The sequence below is a fragment of the Zingiber officinale genome, chromosome 1A (assembly GCF_018446385.1).
Source record: "Zingiber officinale cultivar Zhangliang chromosome 1A, Zo_v1.1, whole genome shotgun sequence".
NCBI classification, from domain to species: Eukaryota; Viridiplantae; Streptophyta; class Magnoliopsida; order Zingiberales; family Zingiberaceae; genus Zingiber; species Zingiber officinale.
The window spans coordinates 146,292,781-146,310,417 of NC_055987.1; the positions used below are offsets into that span (position 1 = coordinate 146,292,781).

The window sequence follows — 17,637 nt, forward strand, 5'->3', positions numbered from 1 at the left end:
TTGGAAAAAAAAACATCATTAAATATATTTATAAGGTAAAAAATATTTAAAACTTATAATTTATATATGGAATTAAGGTATTTTATTTATTTATTTCTTTTTTTTGTGTGTGATGAACTCACTAATCAAAAGAGATGAGATCCTTTGTCCCGAAAATATCATGTCCTCGTGTCTCAGCGTCGATCGGACGAACTAAATCACATCTCAAAGATACAATGTACATCATGAAAATATCATAGTCGTCCGATCGATGTTAGGACAAGGGGACACAACATTTTCAGGACAAAGGATCTCATCTCTAATCAAAATGGTATATGAATTGTATAGAAGAAATGGTTGGGTGGTCTACCGGTTTGATACTAAAGAAGATAGTGAAAAAGTTCTGAAGGGTGGTCCATATTTTATCTTTGGTATTCCTATTTTTCTAAAGATTATGCCAAAGCATTTTCTATTTAATGAAGATTGTCGCTTCGTCCCTGCTTGGATTCAAATCCATGGACTACCGCCAGATTGTTGGACGCAGAAGGTGTTAAGTATGGTTGGATCTGAGGTTGGTAAATCGTTGTACACTGATAACTTGACACGTACAAGAGATTGTTTGGAGTATGCTAGACTTCTAGTGGAAATTCCGACCATTGGAGAGAGGGTGTATGAGGTTCCAATCACTTTACCTACTGAAGTTCAAGTTGATCTCCGTATCGTCTATGAAAGTCTACCAGATTTCTGTGAAGTATGTAAAAGATTAGGACATCGTCTGGACACCTGTCGTAGAAGTGATGCATCAGTAGGGCAGCAAACAAATCGTTCAAGAGATAATATGCAAAATGGTATCGACGAGCAACGGCAATGGAGGGCAAGGTCACAATCTACAAAGGGTCGGGGGAGAACAAGAATGAAGCAACAATGGAGGCCGGCACAACAAAAACAAAATATGGAAACACCGGTTGAACATAATAACTTGGAGACCATTGGGATAAATCCTAATCTGGAACCTACTGATCATCTTGCGGCTCATGCTGATGGAGGGAACGAAAGCACATGACGTTGTTACTCCTGAGGAAGTCCAAAACGTTGACCAAATTGGGAATGTAGCCATTGATGTTGTTGCTAAACACGTTGACCAAAATGGGAGTGTAGATGTTAACGTTGCTGCTCAAGTGGAAGTCCAAATTGTTGACCAACATGATAATGTAGTTGCTGTACAAGATGTTGACAAAAATGTGAGAAAATATGCGGATCACCTTGGTGTGAAGGCAAAACGGACAATAGAGAAGGAGCGTCAACAGAATGCTATTCTTTCAGCACATTCCAGCCTGGGTAATTCTTCCTCTTCGTCCTTATCAGCCGAACAAAACAATACAGCATCAAGTGAAACAATTAATACGACATCTACGGCGTCAACTTCATCATTACCGTTAACCACGTCTTCGAGCGTAGGTGGGACTGCTGGAGTTACAGTACCGGCACTAAGTTGTGGGAGGCAACTTCGGGCGCGAGTAGCCCGCAAAGGGGATCAATGAAGGTTGCTGCATGGAATATTAGGGGCTTTCACAAGCTCCTAAAGCATGGGGGAGTGCAACACCTCCTCCAACAGAGAGATATCCAAATTATGACTTTAATGGAGACAAAGCTCAATGAAAATTCTTTAAGTCCCATATTACAACGAAGGTTTGCAGGTATGGGTTATGTGCATAATTTTGATTTGTCTAACCATGGTAGGATACTTCTTCTTTGGGACATGCACAAGGTAGATGTGGATATTATCTTGACCACCGAACAATATATACATTGCCGCGTGTGTTGTCGTATCTCTAGCAGGGGATTCTTGGTGACCTTTGTTTATGGTCTTCACTCTATTGTCACAAGGCGGCCATTGTGAGAAGCTCTTTCTGATCTTGGGGATACTATTTCTGAAGCATGGATGATCAAGGGGGATTTCAACTCATTCCTATCAATTAATGAAAAGCAAGGTGGTTCTCCGATTATAAACCATGAAATGAGAGACATGCAGATTTTTGCTCAAGCTTGTGGTTTGGTGGATCTTCGGTCTGTTGGATGTTGCCTTATATGGTCAAATGGTAATGTCTCTTGTAACTTGGATAGAGCTCTTGTAAACTCTTTTTGGCTAATGGCAGATTTCGATGCGTATGCGGAGTTTACGACTCTTGGATGTCTTTCTGACCATTCTTGCACTATTGTTCATACGTTAGCCAAGGACCGTGCTCCAAATAGACCATTCAAATTCCTCAACATGTGGACGTTGCACAAGGATTTCTTGAAAGTTGTGGGAGATTCATGGGCAGCTCCGGTGATAGGCAATGCCCAATTCATCCTAAAGACAAAGTTGTTTCGATTGAAGAAATGCTTGAGGGAGTTAAACAAAAATCATTTTAGTCACATCATGGAGAAAGCTCGAAGAGCAAAAGATGAGCTTGTGGAGATACAAAAGGGTATTCTTGATGGTGGTCCAATTCCCTCAGAGTACAGCCATGTGAGAAAGAAAATTACTCTACTTATGGAGGCGGAAAGACAATTTTATCAACAAAGGGCAAAGAACGTTTACTTGAGGAGTTCGGACAAGTGCACAAAGTTTTTTCATGATGTGGTAAAGAGAAACAACAAGAGAAATGCTATCATTATGCTCAAGAAAAGGGATGGGGACAAACCACAAGCTTGGGTGAAGTTACATAGGAACGTTCTATAGGGGATAATATATATCTAATTCAAGAATTGCTTCGGAAGTATGCTCGCAAAAGGATCTCTCCTAGATGCATGGTCAAAGTTGATTTGAAGAATGCTTTTGATATGGTTGATTGAGATTTTCTTATAGCCGGACTCGTTGGTTTTGGATTTCCCCAACGATTTTGTGATTGGATTAAATTATGCATCTCCACGGTATCATATTCTATATCATTGAATGGCGGAGTATATGGGTTTTTTGGTGGGAAAAGAGGACTAAGGCAAGGAGATCCACTCTCCCCCCTTCTATTTAGCTTGTGCATAGAGGTTCTCTCAAGGAAGCTAAAGGAAATCTCCATGAAATCTTCATTTCATTTTCATCTTATGTGTAAGGAGGTTGGTATTACTCACCTTGTCTATGCCGATGACTTAATGATATTTTGTAGAGCGGATGAGACATCTACCCAACACCTAGTGGATTGCTTGAATCAATTTGGAGGGATCTCGGGCCTAAGAGCAAATCCACAAAAGACACAAGTTTATATGGCGGGTGTGGACACAAGCTTGAAGAACCGATTATTGCAACTTTTGGATTTTCAAGAAGGGAAATTTCCTTTTAGATATTTGGGCATCCCTTTGGGGGCGGAAAAGTTAAGGATTACGAATTATGGGCCACTTCTTGAAGTTATTACAAGGAAGATCAACTCATGGCCTAAGCACACTCTATTTTATGTCGGGCGCTTGGAATTAGTGGGGACGGTTCTTCAAGGTATAGAATGTTTTTGGCTTTCTATGCTCCCTATTCCTAGTGGTGTGATTGGCAAAATATATGCTCTATGCCGAACGTTTGTGTGGTCCTCAAAGCATCCACCCATTTCATGGTCGAAGATTTGCTTGCCTAAACATGATGGGGGTTATGGCCTTAGGGACCTCCTAGCATGGAATGAAGCTTTTGTTGTCTAAATTATTATGGAATATTCAAGCAAATGTGGATTCACTTTGGGTAAAGTGGGTGCGTCAACATTATATTGAAAGTGCAGATTTTTGGACATGGCAAAAGAAAAACTCAGATTCGATATTAATCAAGAGACTATTGGAGATCCGAACCAAAATACTAGATGCTTCGGGTGGCGTGGGAGAGGCAAATATGAGGATGATGGATTGGTTTATTGGAAACGGAAGGGGGGTTACAAATGCATATAATTTCTTCATGCCAAGAGGGTCAGAAGTTGCATGGAAATCTATGGTGTGGAAGCCGGTAATCATGCCGAAACATCATTTTGCACTATGGATGCTAGCTCATGGAAGATTGAGGACCAAGGATTGAATGGAGTATGAACCAAATAAGGATTGCATCATGTGTTGTCAACAAGAGGAATTCAATCAACATGTCTTCTTCGAATGTCCAGTGGCTTGTGAACTTTGGTGCAAGGTGAAGCGGTGGTTGGAAATCAAACACAATTTCAATTCTTTTGAGGAGTTACATCAAATTTTTGGTAGGCATTACAAGGGTGGCAGTAGGAGGATGAAGGCCCGGTATCTAGGCGTTTCTAGCTCAATCTATTATATTTGGGAAGCTAGAAATAGATGCCGATACCAAGACATTACACCGGATGTGGATTGATTATTTCGGAAGGTCCAAATACATACGTATCGATTTGTGGACTTGAAATCTTTATAAAGCTCATCAATCGTAGGTTGAATGCTTCTTTTGACTGATGTTACAGGCGTAATATTGACTGTACATAAGGAAAACGAAGGCTACTCTCACTATGCTCATTGTCCGTGGATTTGAAGCTTAGGCTACTCTCACTGTGCTCATTGTCCGTGGATTTGAAGCTTGACCACTGTTTGTGGTTTTGAAGTCCATGTGTTTTGAAAGGCTACTCTCACTGTGTTTTTCAAGCCTTCTCCACTGCATGCCTTTTCTACTGTATGTGTTCTTCAAGCCTTGTCTACTGTTTGGTTTTCAAGTTTCTTGCCTTCTCTACTGTACGTGTGTTTTGCATGCAAGTTTAGTTTATGACTTATGATTGGTGGAGGGAATGCATGCAAGTTTTGTTTGTGACTTGTGATTGGTGGAATGTATGCATGCAAATCTTGGTTGTGATTGGTGGTGAGAGTAAGAATTGTTGTGGTGAGGGGTGTGTTCTGTAAACATTTTTTATGGTGAGAGGATGTCAAATTGAGAGGCATGGGAGTGAATGGTGAATAGATCTATCAATATTGATCTATCTAGTCCGCAGCAAACGACTCGCGGTAAAAACGAATTCAAATCCGTTGATGGTTGGGACTTTGCCAAAAAGTCCAAGAGGGTGAATAGATCCATCATTATGGTCTATCTAGTCCGCAGCAAACGGCTCACGGTAAGAACATCACCAAATCCGTTGATGACTGGGGCTTTGCCAAAAAGTCCAAGAGGGTTCATAGATCCACCATAAGGATCTATCTAATCCGCAGCAAACGGCTCGCGGTAAAGATAAGGTAAATTCATTGATAGCTGACCACTTGTTAAAAGTGGGGCGACAATCTATGGTGGAATGCTTTGCTTGTGCTGTTTGGTGTTGATGATCATTGTTCATGCTATTTCAAGAAGAACAGTGTGCTCACTGTCCATATTTTGATGCTTCACGTGTTTCTTGGGTGCTACATTCTGTCCATGGTGATCGTGGTTCTTCATGCTTGATAACACTTGCCCCACATTTTGATTATTATTTGTGTTATTTTTTTCACTCTTACATTTCATCAATTGTAGCACATATAATTATGTTCGTGTGATTAGAAGTTGAGTTGACTTTGCTTTATGCATGCATGATAAAAATGACTTGAGTGATGTGTAAAGAGTTCCCTCATCTCTGAAGATAAACTCTTAAATATGCTGTATGATTTAATATTCAATTTGAGAATTTCTATCTCTCAAATTAATTTTTATACATATGTATCAATTTTCATGAAGTGTATAGAAGACTAGGAGGAAATGGAATTATGGACCAAAAGAATCCGAACTGACTTACATATGTAATTTATTGAACTAGTCTTAAATTGTCAATAGTGTATTTCGAGTGGAAAGCAAGTTTTCAACTATATCTCAAAAAACAAAATAATATATTTTATAGCACAAATAAATTTTAAATCACTTCAATAGCAAGGATATAAAATAACAAAAGTCGGCACAGCGAGCTCATTTTTAAAAATTATAATTGAAAAATAGTGCAAACGTCACAAATGCATGTATTATAATTTATTCATTATTCGAAACAAGGCATCTATTCCCCAATTCAAACAACTAGAAATATAATTAGATTTTTGTTGGTCAAATCTAATTTAATTTTGACTTCCATGCCGCCACTACGTCAGCGAGTACCTCCGACGAAGCGCCTTCCTCCGCCGCCGCGTGCAACGCCCGTACCCTCTCCCGCGCAGCCCGTCCTCTTTCCCCCTTATTCAACTCCACCACCGCAGCCGATATCGCCTCTCGCCGGACTACCCCATCCTCCCCTTGCCCCTCCGTCCTGATCGCCACCCCGAGCCTCTCCACCAGAATCAACGCATTCATGCTCTGTTCGGCGTAGAGCGGCCACGCGATCATCGGCACGCGGCCCTGCACCACGCACTCCTGCACCGAGTTCCACCCGCAGTGAGTCAGGAATCCCCCCACTGCGCGGTGTCTCAGGATCCGCAGCTGCGGCGCCCACGACGTCAGCACCCGCCCGGCCCCCTTCGTCCTCTCCAGAAATCCCGGCGGCAAGCAACCGACAGGGTCCTCGTCCTCCGTCACCAGTCCCCCTAACACCCAAAGGAAACTCTGGCCGCTCTCCTCCAATCCGAAGGCCATCTCCTTTACCTGCTCGTCGCTGAGAACTCCGAGGCTTCCCAGGCAAATGTACAAAACCGATCCATTTGGTTGCTCGTCCAACCACTCCAAGCACAGCGATGGAGATGACGTGTCTCTCGGCGGCTCCTCCGGAACGAGCGGCCCGACGAGGTAGACCGGTGGCCGGCCCGGCTTTCTCTCGCTGAAGATCGTGGCCGCCTCTGCTTCCATAGCTCGAAAGCTGTTCACCAGAATGCCCTCTGCCTTCTCGTACCGCCTTACATGGCGCAGCAGGATTTCGTAGCCTTCAGTGCCTCGGCTCCTGACCACTTCAGGGAGGTCGTTGAAAAACAGAGGGAGGCAACCGGGTAATTCCACCGGGTCGCGGAGCTGCGGCATGGCGTCGTGCATGACGGGCAGATGGAGAGACAAGGACAAGAGGAATAAGTTGGAGGGGAAGAAGAGGAAAGACGGCACGCCGACATCCGCCGCGACTTCAAAAACGTCGGTGCCGAAGAAGTCCACGATGAGGGCCGCGAGCCGTTCGCCGGTTGTGCTCTGTTTTAGCCCCTCAAGGACGCGGCGTACCGCAGGGAGAGAGACGTTGCTGGTCATGGATGCAGCAGCTGCGGGGCCGGAGAGGGCCGATTCAGGGAGGGCAACAGCGGAGACGCCAGGAGGGAGGGAGTCGACCAAGGTGCTGTAGAAAGGGGACGACGAGTCGGCGGCGGAGACCATGAGAGTGACCGAGACGCCGTGGCGGAGGGCAAGGCGGCGCGCCAGCTCAGCAAGCGGCGTTAGGTGGCCGATGCCAGAGCTTGATACCATGGCTACGTGCAAGCGGCCTCCGTGATCTCTTCCTGCCTCCATTGCAAATTTGCTAGCGCCGGCGACCAAAGCAAGCAAGTTGTATTGGAGAGGACTTGTGACATGAATTGTTATCCATTTGGTATTCTATGGGTCCGGATTATCTGGGCCCGCCTGTCCTGATCTTCCTGGACCAAGACAGGCAGATTGATGGGGTTTGATGGACAGATGGGGACCATCAGTCTGACTGGTCCTTACATCTGCGGTGCAAGGGATCCGTCCTGTCGTATTCAATATAATATTGCAAGTGATGATTTCAAAGGATACGTCATATATGGTCCCACACAAGAAAATACCGAGTCTCTGGATTGCTCCTCATATTTTCTTCATAAAAAAAAAATCCACTCATGTAAGTATTTAAATATTTAAATCGTCGTTTTTAAAAAATAATAATAAAATTATCATGTAATTTTTTAAAGCACCTTGTCTTCCAGTAGCTTTTGTCGGCTTATTCATTCAGTCCAACCAAATCGACCGATGACCGTTCGAATACGCAACTGAGATGGTTTTAAAAATATATTAGATGGTTAAATTAGTTATAAAATCATAATTGAGCTGACAGAGTTAATTGTAAAATTGTAATTGAGCTAACCAAATTGAATATGAAATTGCAGCTAAACTTAGTCAGGCAGTCGCTCGTCCACGTGATCGTGAAATTGGAGCCATACAGCTGTGCAAGCATGTGGCTGCAAAATCATGATCCAGTGGCCGCTCAGCCACATGTAGCTCTGTTCACGGACCGTGCCCGATTCGGATCCGGCCGGGCTTATGATTGGATCAACGAGTTAGTTAGCAATTGACTCGGTTAATGAGCCTGTACCGTAATCGGTCAAAACCCATTTTTAATCGGAACTGCCAGTTTAACCGTTTTTTTTCCTTGGCCGGTTACATTTTAAGGCCCAACCGGCGGTTGAACCGCTTTTTTTCCATATAGATGATGCTTTTTATTTATGGATGACAATAATATTAACAAGAAGGTTGCCAGATCTTGAACTCTAGTCGGAATCCTCTGAATAGTAACTCTTGGTTCATTTTTAGATTAAAAGATATTAATAGGTGAAATCTTATGGATCTTATTTGTATAAGATATAAATCCATGAAATCTCATTTATGAAAGAAATGATTCATCCTGTAGATCACATTTTACAGTACAGAAGATCTAACCTTGAACTCAGGTTCACTAGAGCCAATTGTCATATCTAGACTATGACATATTGACTAACATATTTCTTTTGTTATATAAAAATATTATTATATAGAAACAAAAGTGTTTGAAGTAAATAATAATAATAATTTATAAATTATTAGTTAATTAAGAGAGTTGTTGTGTATTTGGTAGTCATTTTATAAATTTTTATTTTTTTACAAATAATAATAATTTTAAATCATATGAATCATAAACTCTAAAGTGATATTCCAAACCATTATTTGTTATTTGATATAGTAAAAATTTGCTATGTTGATTTAATACATAAAATTAATTAAATGGACAGTTAAATAACTCGTTAAAATAAACAATAAACATTTGTGAATAATACTCGGCTCAACTTTTATAAGTAATGCTTATAAATTATCTTTATTAATAAAACTCTTATCAATATATTAAATAAATAAAAAACTTTTAAAATAAATAAATAAATAAGTCTGTATTATTAAGTTCTATGATCAACCAAATATATTAAAAAGGTAAAATTTCTAAATAATCAAATAACTTGAATTGAATTAATTGAAAATTTTATAATATTTAAATCAATCAAACTCAAATTAAATTTGAACCAAGTTCAAATTTATAAAAAAATCAAATAAAACTTAAATAACTATTTTAATGGCTTAATTCATTTTAGACTTATTTAACTCAATTATCTGATTAAAAAAATTTAAACACCGCATTTATCCAACTTGGATGCCTATCTTAGAATCAGCGGTAATGTATTAAATAGTATAATTAACTTTTATTAATATTTAATTCACACTGCACTTTTATATTTTATATATATATATATATATATATATATTTATTTATTTATTTATTTATTTATTTTAAAAGACTCTTCTCCTCCTTCGATTATGGAATTTTATCCTCTTAGTCTAGTGGCTAATATAAAAAATTGTTAACTTAATATTTATCATTTGAATCTCGACGTAAATAAGATAAATATCTTTTTCATGTACTAATTACTATTTAAAAAATCAATAATTATTTATAATTTATCTTCTTGTATTAACCTGAGATAAATGAATAGGAGTACTAGAAATAAGTTTAATCATCTTTTGTTAACTCAATGGATAAGAGCCTATTAAAATATCATATAGAGATTTTATAAGATTTAAAAAAAATATTTATCTCCTTTGAAAAAATAAATAAATAAAATTTAAAACTTCACATCAAGCTTTGATTACACTTTTCATAATCCCAAAAATATATTGATCCTGATCTAGCTGATAAACTTAAGTCCATCAATAAATTTTAAATGGTTGTATAAATTTTAGATACAAATTTTTTGAATATGATCATATTCACAAGAGTTTTAAAAATATATTAGTATTGTTGTTGGTTGAATATGATAAATTTAAATTTTATTTTGTAATAAAATAATATAAGATTGTATTTTTTATATATAAAAAAACTCATAACAAGACGTGGAATAAAGGTTGGACGGTAGGATTATGGTTAAGAGAATCTAAAAAATACATTGATATTGATTCAAATTGAATCTGATAATCGCTAATGAATTTGAACCCAAACTCAGTAATAACTTTAGCCACATCCGAAACAACTCAATTTATATAATTTTAGTCATATCGTAACTAATGCACTTCTAGGAAGAAGGAACTTCCTTAGTCTCACCGTGCCTTCAACCTTAGTTTCATACTGTGCCTTCTAAAATGTATACAATTTTGAATAAATTTATAACAAACCTATCATTGGAGTTAGACATAATATATTTACACAACACCTCCACCAATATATTAAAATTGATTAGGGGTATAAAAATGAACTTGACCCATCAATCCGATCCAAGTCAATCTTAGAAAAATCATATTTGAGTTGGGAGTTGTTTGATTAGTTGAGTTTCGAGTCAGGTTCATATCGGGTTCAGGTCGAATTCGAGTTAACACAAGTTAACTTAAATTTAGGATTTTGAAATTTTTGGGGATTAATTTTTTTTAAAAAAAAATATAATGTTTTATGCACATAAATAAAATCTAGTATAATAATGATAAAATGTTAAGATAAAGTGAGAAATTATAAGGAAATAACAAAATAATATATATATTTTTCGGGCTAGGTGGGTTGGGTAAGTTATTTGGGTTTGAGTTTAGAGTTTTTGAGTTATGATTGTTGGTTCTTTCGCGGTCGATTAGGGGGAAGGGGTGAATAACACTCAAAAATAAACGAATACTCTCTCTCGATCTTCAGACTAAGTTAGGTAAACACTTGTATAAGAACAGAAAAGTCCCCAGGGCGTAGCGCAGACGGTGGGCGCATGATATCTCTGGCGTAATGGTTAGAGGTCGATTCTCAGGAACTGACGACCTGGGGTTTACCCCGCCATGCGCCTATGGCCTGTGTACCTACATGAACCTCCCTCCATATCCGTGGGGCCGACACTAGGGGACCGCTAAGGTAGCGGATCTACCTTTTGTATAAGAACAGAAAAGAAATGAATAAAATATAGACATAGGCAAGAAAGATTTACTTGGTTTGTAATCAGAGGATACTAATCCAAATCAAATAAAGCTCACTAAGATCTCCTTCTTCTAAAGACGGAGTGACCTCTTAAAACGTTGAAAGCGAAAAAAAAAGAAAGAACAAAACTAGAAGTGTAAGCATAGAAGTTGTTACAGGTGTTGTGCTGGCTACTAAGATTAGGGTTGTATTTATAGCTTTGCTTCGAATGCTTGGTAAGGTTTTAGGCGCTTGGACCGGGTGTGGATAAAACTTTATCCACGGCGCAATAGATCGCAATAGCTTGATCTGAATACATTTTTCTAGTCCGGGCACCTGGAAGGGTTCTGAGTTCCCGAACCGCCTTCGCACATGGTCGCCTCGCCAAGACAACCGGGTGCCTGGACCAAATCGGTCCGGGCGCCTGGACTCCAATCAACACTGAGTTGACTTTTTGTCCGAGTCTTCCGTTTCGGCTCCGCTCGCTTGAGTGATTTTGGCCATCCGGAATAGGGCTCACCCGAACCCATTTTCCTATTTTCTTGAACAACTTTTCGCTCCGGGTTCTCATCCCTCATAAAAGTCATGCACTTTCTTCTCGTCCTCTAGCGTACTCTTCCACAAAGCCTTGTCCCTCGGACGCACCCAGCCAGTCAACTCTCTTCCATGTTGTCTTTCTTGCTGGTTGCATCTTTCGCTAGACTTCCTGTGCTCCTAAGTTCCTACACACTTAGACACAAGACATCAAACTGTTGGTGCGGGTAGCACTAACGGTCTAACCCAGGTTTTGATGAATGACAAATAGGTTAAGTTAGTTGTGTTGTTGTCTGACACTTTGATCGAGTGTGCAGGAGAAGTCCAGCTAGGTCGACGGGCTGACCGGATAGCTGGCGAGAAGTCCAAGCGGGTCGACGGGCTGACCGGACGCTTGGCGAGAAGTCCAAGCGGGTCGACGGGCTGACCGGACGCTTGGCAAGAAGTCCAGACGGGTCGACGGGCTGACCGGGCGTCTGGCAGGTAAGCAAGGTAAGTCACTGGAGGGGAGTGACTGCGAGGACGCGTTCCCGGGAAGGGAACATTAGGCGTCGATCCGGCTTAGATCCATTTCGGATATCTAAGTCGAGATCGTGACTAGATTCCGGTCTCGGAAAGACGGAATCTAAGTCATACTCTTGATGCTAATTTTTATTACTTAGCGTATCTGTAAAAATGTGCTAACAAACTGTGCTGCAGGGTTTATTTGCCTCGGACTAACACTGTTTTGCAGGTAGGGAACAGTGAGGGTCCGGGCGCCCGGAAGTCCGGGCGCCTGGAAGGGATCCAGGCGCCCGGAGGCAAATTTTATCCCCAGGACGACGTTGACACTTGGAGCATGCTGGTTGGGAGTGTTACGTCACATTCCAGGCGCCCGGAAGGGATCCAGGCGCCCGGAGCAGCATATAAAAGAAGCCCCAGGCAGGAGCTTCAAGATATCAGTCTTCTGAGAACTCTGAGTCCAATCACTCTGCTGCTCTGCGCTCCAACGACGTTCACAAAGCTCCGACGACTCACTCCGGCTCTTTTTTAATTCATTGTCCGTCGGTATAGCTTTGTTTTTTCTTTCATTAGCAATATTTGTACGTAAATTGTAATTATCCGAATTGCTAGTGAATTGCCCAACGAAAGTACTCAAGGAGTACGGGCCTTCGAGTAGGAGTCGTCATAGGCTCCGAACGAAGTAAAAATCAAATCCTCCTTTCTTTACTTTTCCGCTGCGTTTTAACTCGAGATTTTCGAATCGATATTCACCCCCCCCCCTCTATCGAATCTAACGGTCTTACAAGTGGTATCAGAGCGAGGTTCCGCTCTGATTTGGTGCAACCACCAATCAGACAGGGGGTGAAATCATTTTTTTTAACAATTCCAAACTGATATTATTATCTTTTTGGAAGATTTTTTCTCGTTGCATTTAAAATCTAAATTGGTACAACACCAACTTAGAGTTTCTATTTCTCCCGCACTGCTAATCCAAGACGAAGTCTTGGGATTTTTTTTTCCAGTTAATTTAGTGTGTGCAGGATAAGATGTCTCAACAAGAAGGCTTCAGCACAGTACGTCCTCCCCTATTCAACGGGGATGACTTTTCGTACTGGAAAAGGAGAATGGAGGTCTACATGAAGACAGACTACGACCAATGGATGAGCGTCACAAGGGCTTACAAAATTCCAGTAGACAACTCCGGGAACATAGTAGACCCTGAAGACTGGACAAATGATATAAAGAAAAAGGCATCAATTGAAAACAAAGCCATCAATACTCTACACTGCGGACTAACACGAGAAGAACTGAACCGAGTCGGACCGCATCAAAACGCTAAGGAGCTTTGGGATAAACTGATCGAGCTGCACGAAGGAACAAGCGACGCGAAGGTAACAAAAAGAGATTTGCTGTTAAATAAAATTTTTAATATAAAAATGCAGGAAGGAGAAACGGCAAGTCAGCTCCAAGCGAGGGTCAAAGATATCCTCAACGGTCTCCACGCGATTGGCCACCAAATGGAGAACCGAGACTTAATCAGGTACGCGTTAAATGTTTTTTCGCGAAACAATTTGTGGGCATCAATCGTACGTAGATGCCTACAAAATTTCAAAAAATTTATCTAAATTAAAATTGGATGAACTCTTTTGTGAATTAGAACTGCATGAGCAAACTAACGCCGGGGTCGAGAAAGGTGTAGCTTTATTTGCAGGTTCCTCTAAAGAAAAGAAGAACAAGCCCGAATCTGAAGAAGATTCCGATCAAGACTCTGAGGACGAAGAACACCTGGTGAACCTGGTAAGGAAAATGTTCACCAGGAAAAAGAGAAGCTTCAGCAAACAGGATCTTCAGAAGATCAGTTCGCCAGCCGACTCAAGAAATGTCACATGTTTCGGATGTAACAAAAAGGGGCACTACAAGAACGAATGCCCAAGATTGAAACTTGACAAACCAAAGTCAACAAAGAAGAAAGCCCTCAAAGCAACATGGGACGATTCCTCCTCAGACGAATCGGAGGGAGAAAGGCAAAAGCACCAAAGTCACCTCGCGCTGATGGCTCGCGAAGCTGAAACGGAAGACGAATCGGAAGACGGGTCCGAACCCGAATCGAGCCACGAGTCCGTACTCGTTTCCGAAGGTTCCGAAGAGGTATACCTAAACTTAAATCGTAAATTCTTTAGAATTATCTCGTGTTTAAATAAAAAATTAGTTAAATTGGAAAATAAAAATAAATCGCTTCTTGAGGAAAATCAAAACCTCAAGGAACAATTAAAAAATTCGAATCCAACTCAAGATCGAACACTTGAGGAGGAGAATTTATCATTAAAAAATGAAATTAATAAGTTAAAAGAATTGTTGGAAAAATTCACAACAAGATCTAAAAATTTAGATTTAATTCTAAATAACCAAAACGCATGCTATAATAAAATCGGACTTGGATATAAGTCAAACTCAAACAAAACCTTTAAATCATTATTAATCCAACACAAAGCAACTAAACAAGCTTGGGTCCCGAAAGCGTGCTTAACCACGCAAGTAGGACTTAATCAATTCTATATACCTAAAGATAAAATACATTATATAAACTTGAATAAATCAGATCAAAAACTAAAATATAAATCTAAATTAAAATCAAAATTCAAAACTCAACAAAATTTAGATTATCACCAAGTTGATTATAACTATAAAAAGAATCGACACAAACCCAAAATCTAAATTAATGGCCAATAATTCAGGGGGAGGCTCCAGAATATCTGGCACCTCCAAAACTAACCTACTCGACAGGGTAACCCAAAACAAACTAACCCGGCAGGGTAATTAGGATTAGTTAAAGAGAGACCAAGTTTAACTTGACTCATGGTACTGGTGAAGTTTTTGGATGATAGTACGTTAGGGAAGCTTGGGCATCGCATGTCTAGAAAGATATGGCTTCGATCTGGTGCATTTGGCCAAGTGGAACTGACCGAAGCTTCCCTTAAACGAATCCTAACCAGTTCGACCAAGATTTAGTACTAAGTTCCGTGGATAGGACTATTCGGAAAACTTTGAAAGGTTGGTTACTTCTAATGATGTCCATGTGACTCACCAAACTTAGAAATTTATCCGAAGAATACCTATTTGTGGAAACCAAAACTAAATCTGAATCCAACACACGTTAAACCAAAACTCCATAATTAATCAAACTAATTTCATCTCACAAAATCATAGGATTCCTTGATTGATAATATAGATCGGGTGAGATGAATAAAACTTAAAAATTAATTTCAAAATGTTAATTTTAAAACTTAAATTAATTTCAAAATTTCAATTTTAAAATTTAAATTAATTTCAAAATGTTAATTTTAAAACTTAAATTAATTTCAAAATTTTAATTTTAAAACTTAAATTAATTTCAAAATGTTAATTTTAAAACTTAAATTAATTTCAAAATGTTAATTTTAAAACTTAAATTAATTTCAAAATTTCAATTTTAAAACTTAAATTAATTTCAAAATTTTAATTTTAAAACTTAAATGAATTTCAAAATTTTAATTTTAAAACTTAAATTAATTTCAAATTTTCAATTTTAAAACTTAAATTAATTTCAAAATTTTAATTTTAAAACTTAAATTAATTTCAAAATTTCAATTTTAAAACTTAAATTAATTTCAAAATTTCAATTTTAAAACTTAAATTAATTTCAAAATTTCAATTTTAAAACTTAAATTAATTTCAAAATGTTAATTTTAAAACTTAAATTAATTTCAAAATGTTAATTTTAAAACTTAAATTAATTTCAAAATTTCAATTTTAAAACTTAAATTAATTTCAAAATTTTAATTTTAAAACTTAAATTAATTTCAAAATTTTAATTTTAAAACTTAAATTAATTTCAATTTTAAAACTTAAATTAATTTCAAAATTTCAATTTTAAAACTTAAATTAATTTCAAAATGTTAATTTTAAAACTTAAATTAATTTCAAAATTTTAAAACTTAAATTAATTTCAAAAACTTAAATTAATTTCAAAATTTTAATTTTAAAACTTAAATTAATTTCAAAATTTTAATTTTAAAACTTAACTCCAAAACCTAAAACCCAAAAAAAAAAAAAAACACTGGTGCTGGACCCTACAATGCTAGTACAGACCCTAGGTTTCCCACAGACGAACTTAGGATTAAATTTGAGTCGACCATTTATAAGGCCATTAGGACTACCTGCATAGATAGAGCGTTCTTCCTTAGGTCATGTCCCTCTGCTTTAGAGGTTATAGGGCACTATAACTTAAGGAACCTTGTCGAATGTACCAGTCCAATAAACATAAGTCTATGTGCCGAATTTTGCAATAACCTAGTAAAAGTAGACGATTTCACCTATACCACTAGGGCAGCAAGCACTGATATCGTATTTTCCCCTACGACTATCCGAGAGTTTTTAGAGTTGCGTCCATCTACTTGCTCCTTTTTGTGCTATCCTCCGAGGGATCTTCCGTTCGACGATCCCTATTCATATATTACTCTCGATACGATGTATTCGTATTTTTTTGAGGGAGAGAGAGATCCCACTGTGACACAGTTTAGATCAGTAGAACTTAGAGTCCAGGACTACGCTCTTTATAGGGTTGTAGTTCTTTGCATTTTACCACTAACTACTCGGGACATCGCTGTGATGCGCCCATTCCATTCATTCTTACTTTATGCCCTGATTCATAGGTTAGAGATTGACATTAGCCTACATATCTTCTCCACCATCATTTACTCAGCCGGATTCGTGACTGACAGTCGAGTCCATATACCATTCGGTCACATTTTGACAGCCTATATGTCCTCATTGCACATTGATGTCACTAGAGGAGACGTTGCCCATATGACCGAGTTCGATGTTATATCCTCTCGGAACTTTTCCCTAGCCGGCATCCACATAGATAGAGATGACGGGACTATGTCTTGGCGGAGGGGGGCACAGCACCAGCCCGATCCAGACGCACAGATGGATGAGTTCATGCTCGCACTATTTCCGGAGGAAGCCGCACCGGCTCCACCACCACCCCCAGCTCGAGCACCACGACACGCTCCCCGCACTCTAGCCGACCGTATGACCGGACTAGAGAGAGCCATGGCGAGTCTCCAGCAGGAGAACTCCGATTTTCATCGGGACATACGACGAGAGGTTGCCGAGTTACGAGCTGCCGGGGACACCCGACACACTGAGCTGATAGCACTTCTTCGATCCTTGGGATCTGGACCACCCCCTGCATCATCTCAGTAGCTTTAGTGATGACCTACTTCTGTAGCTACACTACTTGTAAAATATTTTGGATTTATCTAGTGACACTTCAAACTTACATTGCATATGTTCTATCTTAATAGACTAGGATCTTTCAAAAATACTTTCAAAAATGATTTTATCAACTTATAGGCTAAACTTGGTTGTTTTTCAAACTTTCCATTTTTAGACTTTCAAAAACAATTTTGGCCTTAGACTAGTTTTACATCCTTAGAAAGCATGTACCCATAGGACTAGTTTTTGAGCATCTCACCAACACCCTAGGGTTACCTTGCTTGTGTTTGACAAACATAGAAAGGGGTGAGATGCATAGGCCAACTGTCTA

The 17,637-nt window shown here is 39.1% G+C and overlaps 2 protein-coding genes across 2 annotated transcripts; one reads left to right on the forward strand and one right to left on the reverse strand.

The window, feature by feature from the left end:
- Positions 1–307: 307 nt before the first annotated feature.
- Positions 308–1,520, forward strand: LOC122004709. Its single transcript, XM_042559558.1, has 2 exons — positions 308–943; positions 1,026–1,520. The coding sequence occupies exons 1-2, from the start codon at positions 308–310 to the stop codon at positions 1,518–1,520; spliced, it is 1,131 nt and encodes a 376-aa protein (XP_042415492.1).
- A 4,367-nt stretch (positions 1,521–5,887) lies between these two features.
- Positions 5,888–7,431, reverse strand: LOC122037855 (UDP-glycosyltransferase 72B3-like). Its single transcript, XM_042597309.1, has one exon. The coding sequence runs from the start codon at positions 7,361–7,363 to the stop codon at positions 5,999–6,001; it is 1,365 nt and encodes a 454-aa protein (XP_042453243.1). The 5' UTR covers positions 7,364–7,431; the 3' UTR covers positions 5,888–5,998.
- Between the last annotated feature and the right edge of the window lie 10,206 nt (positions 7,432–17,637).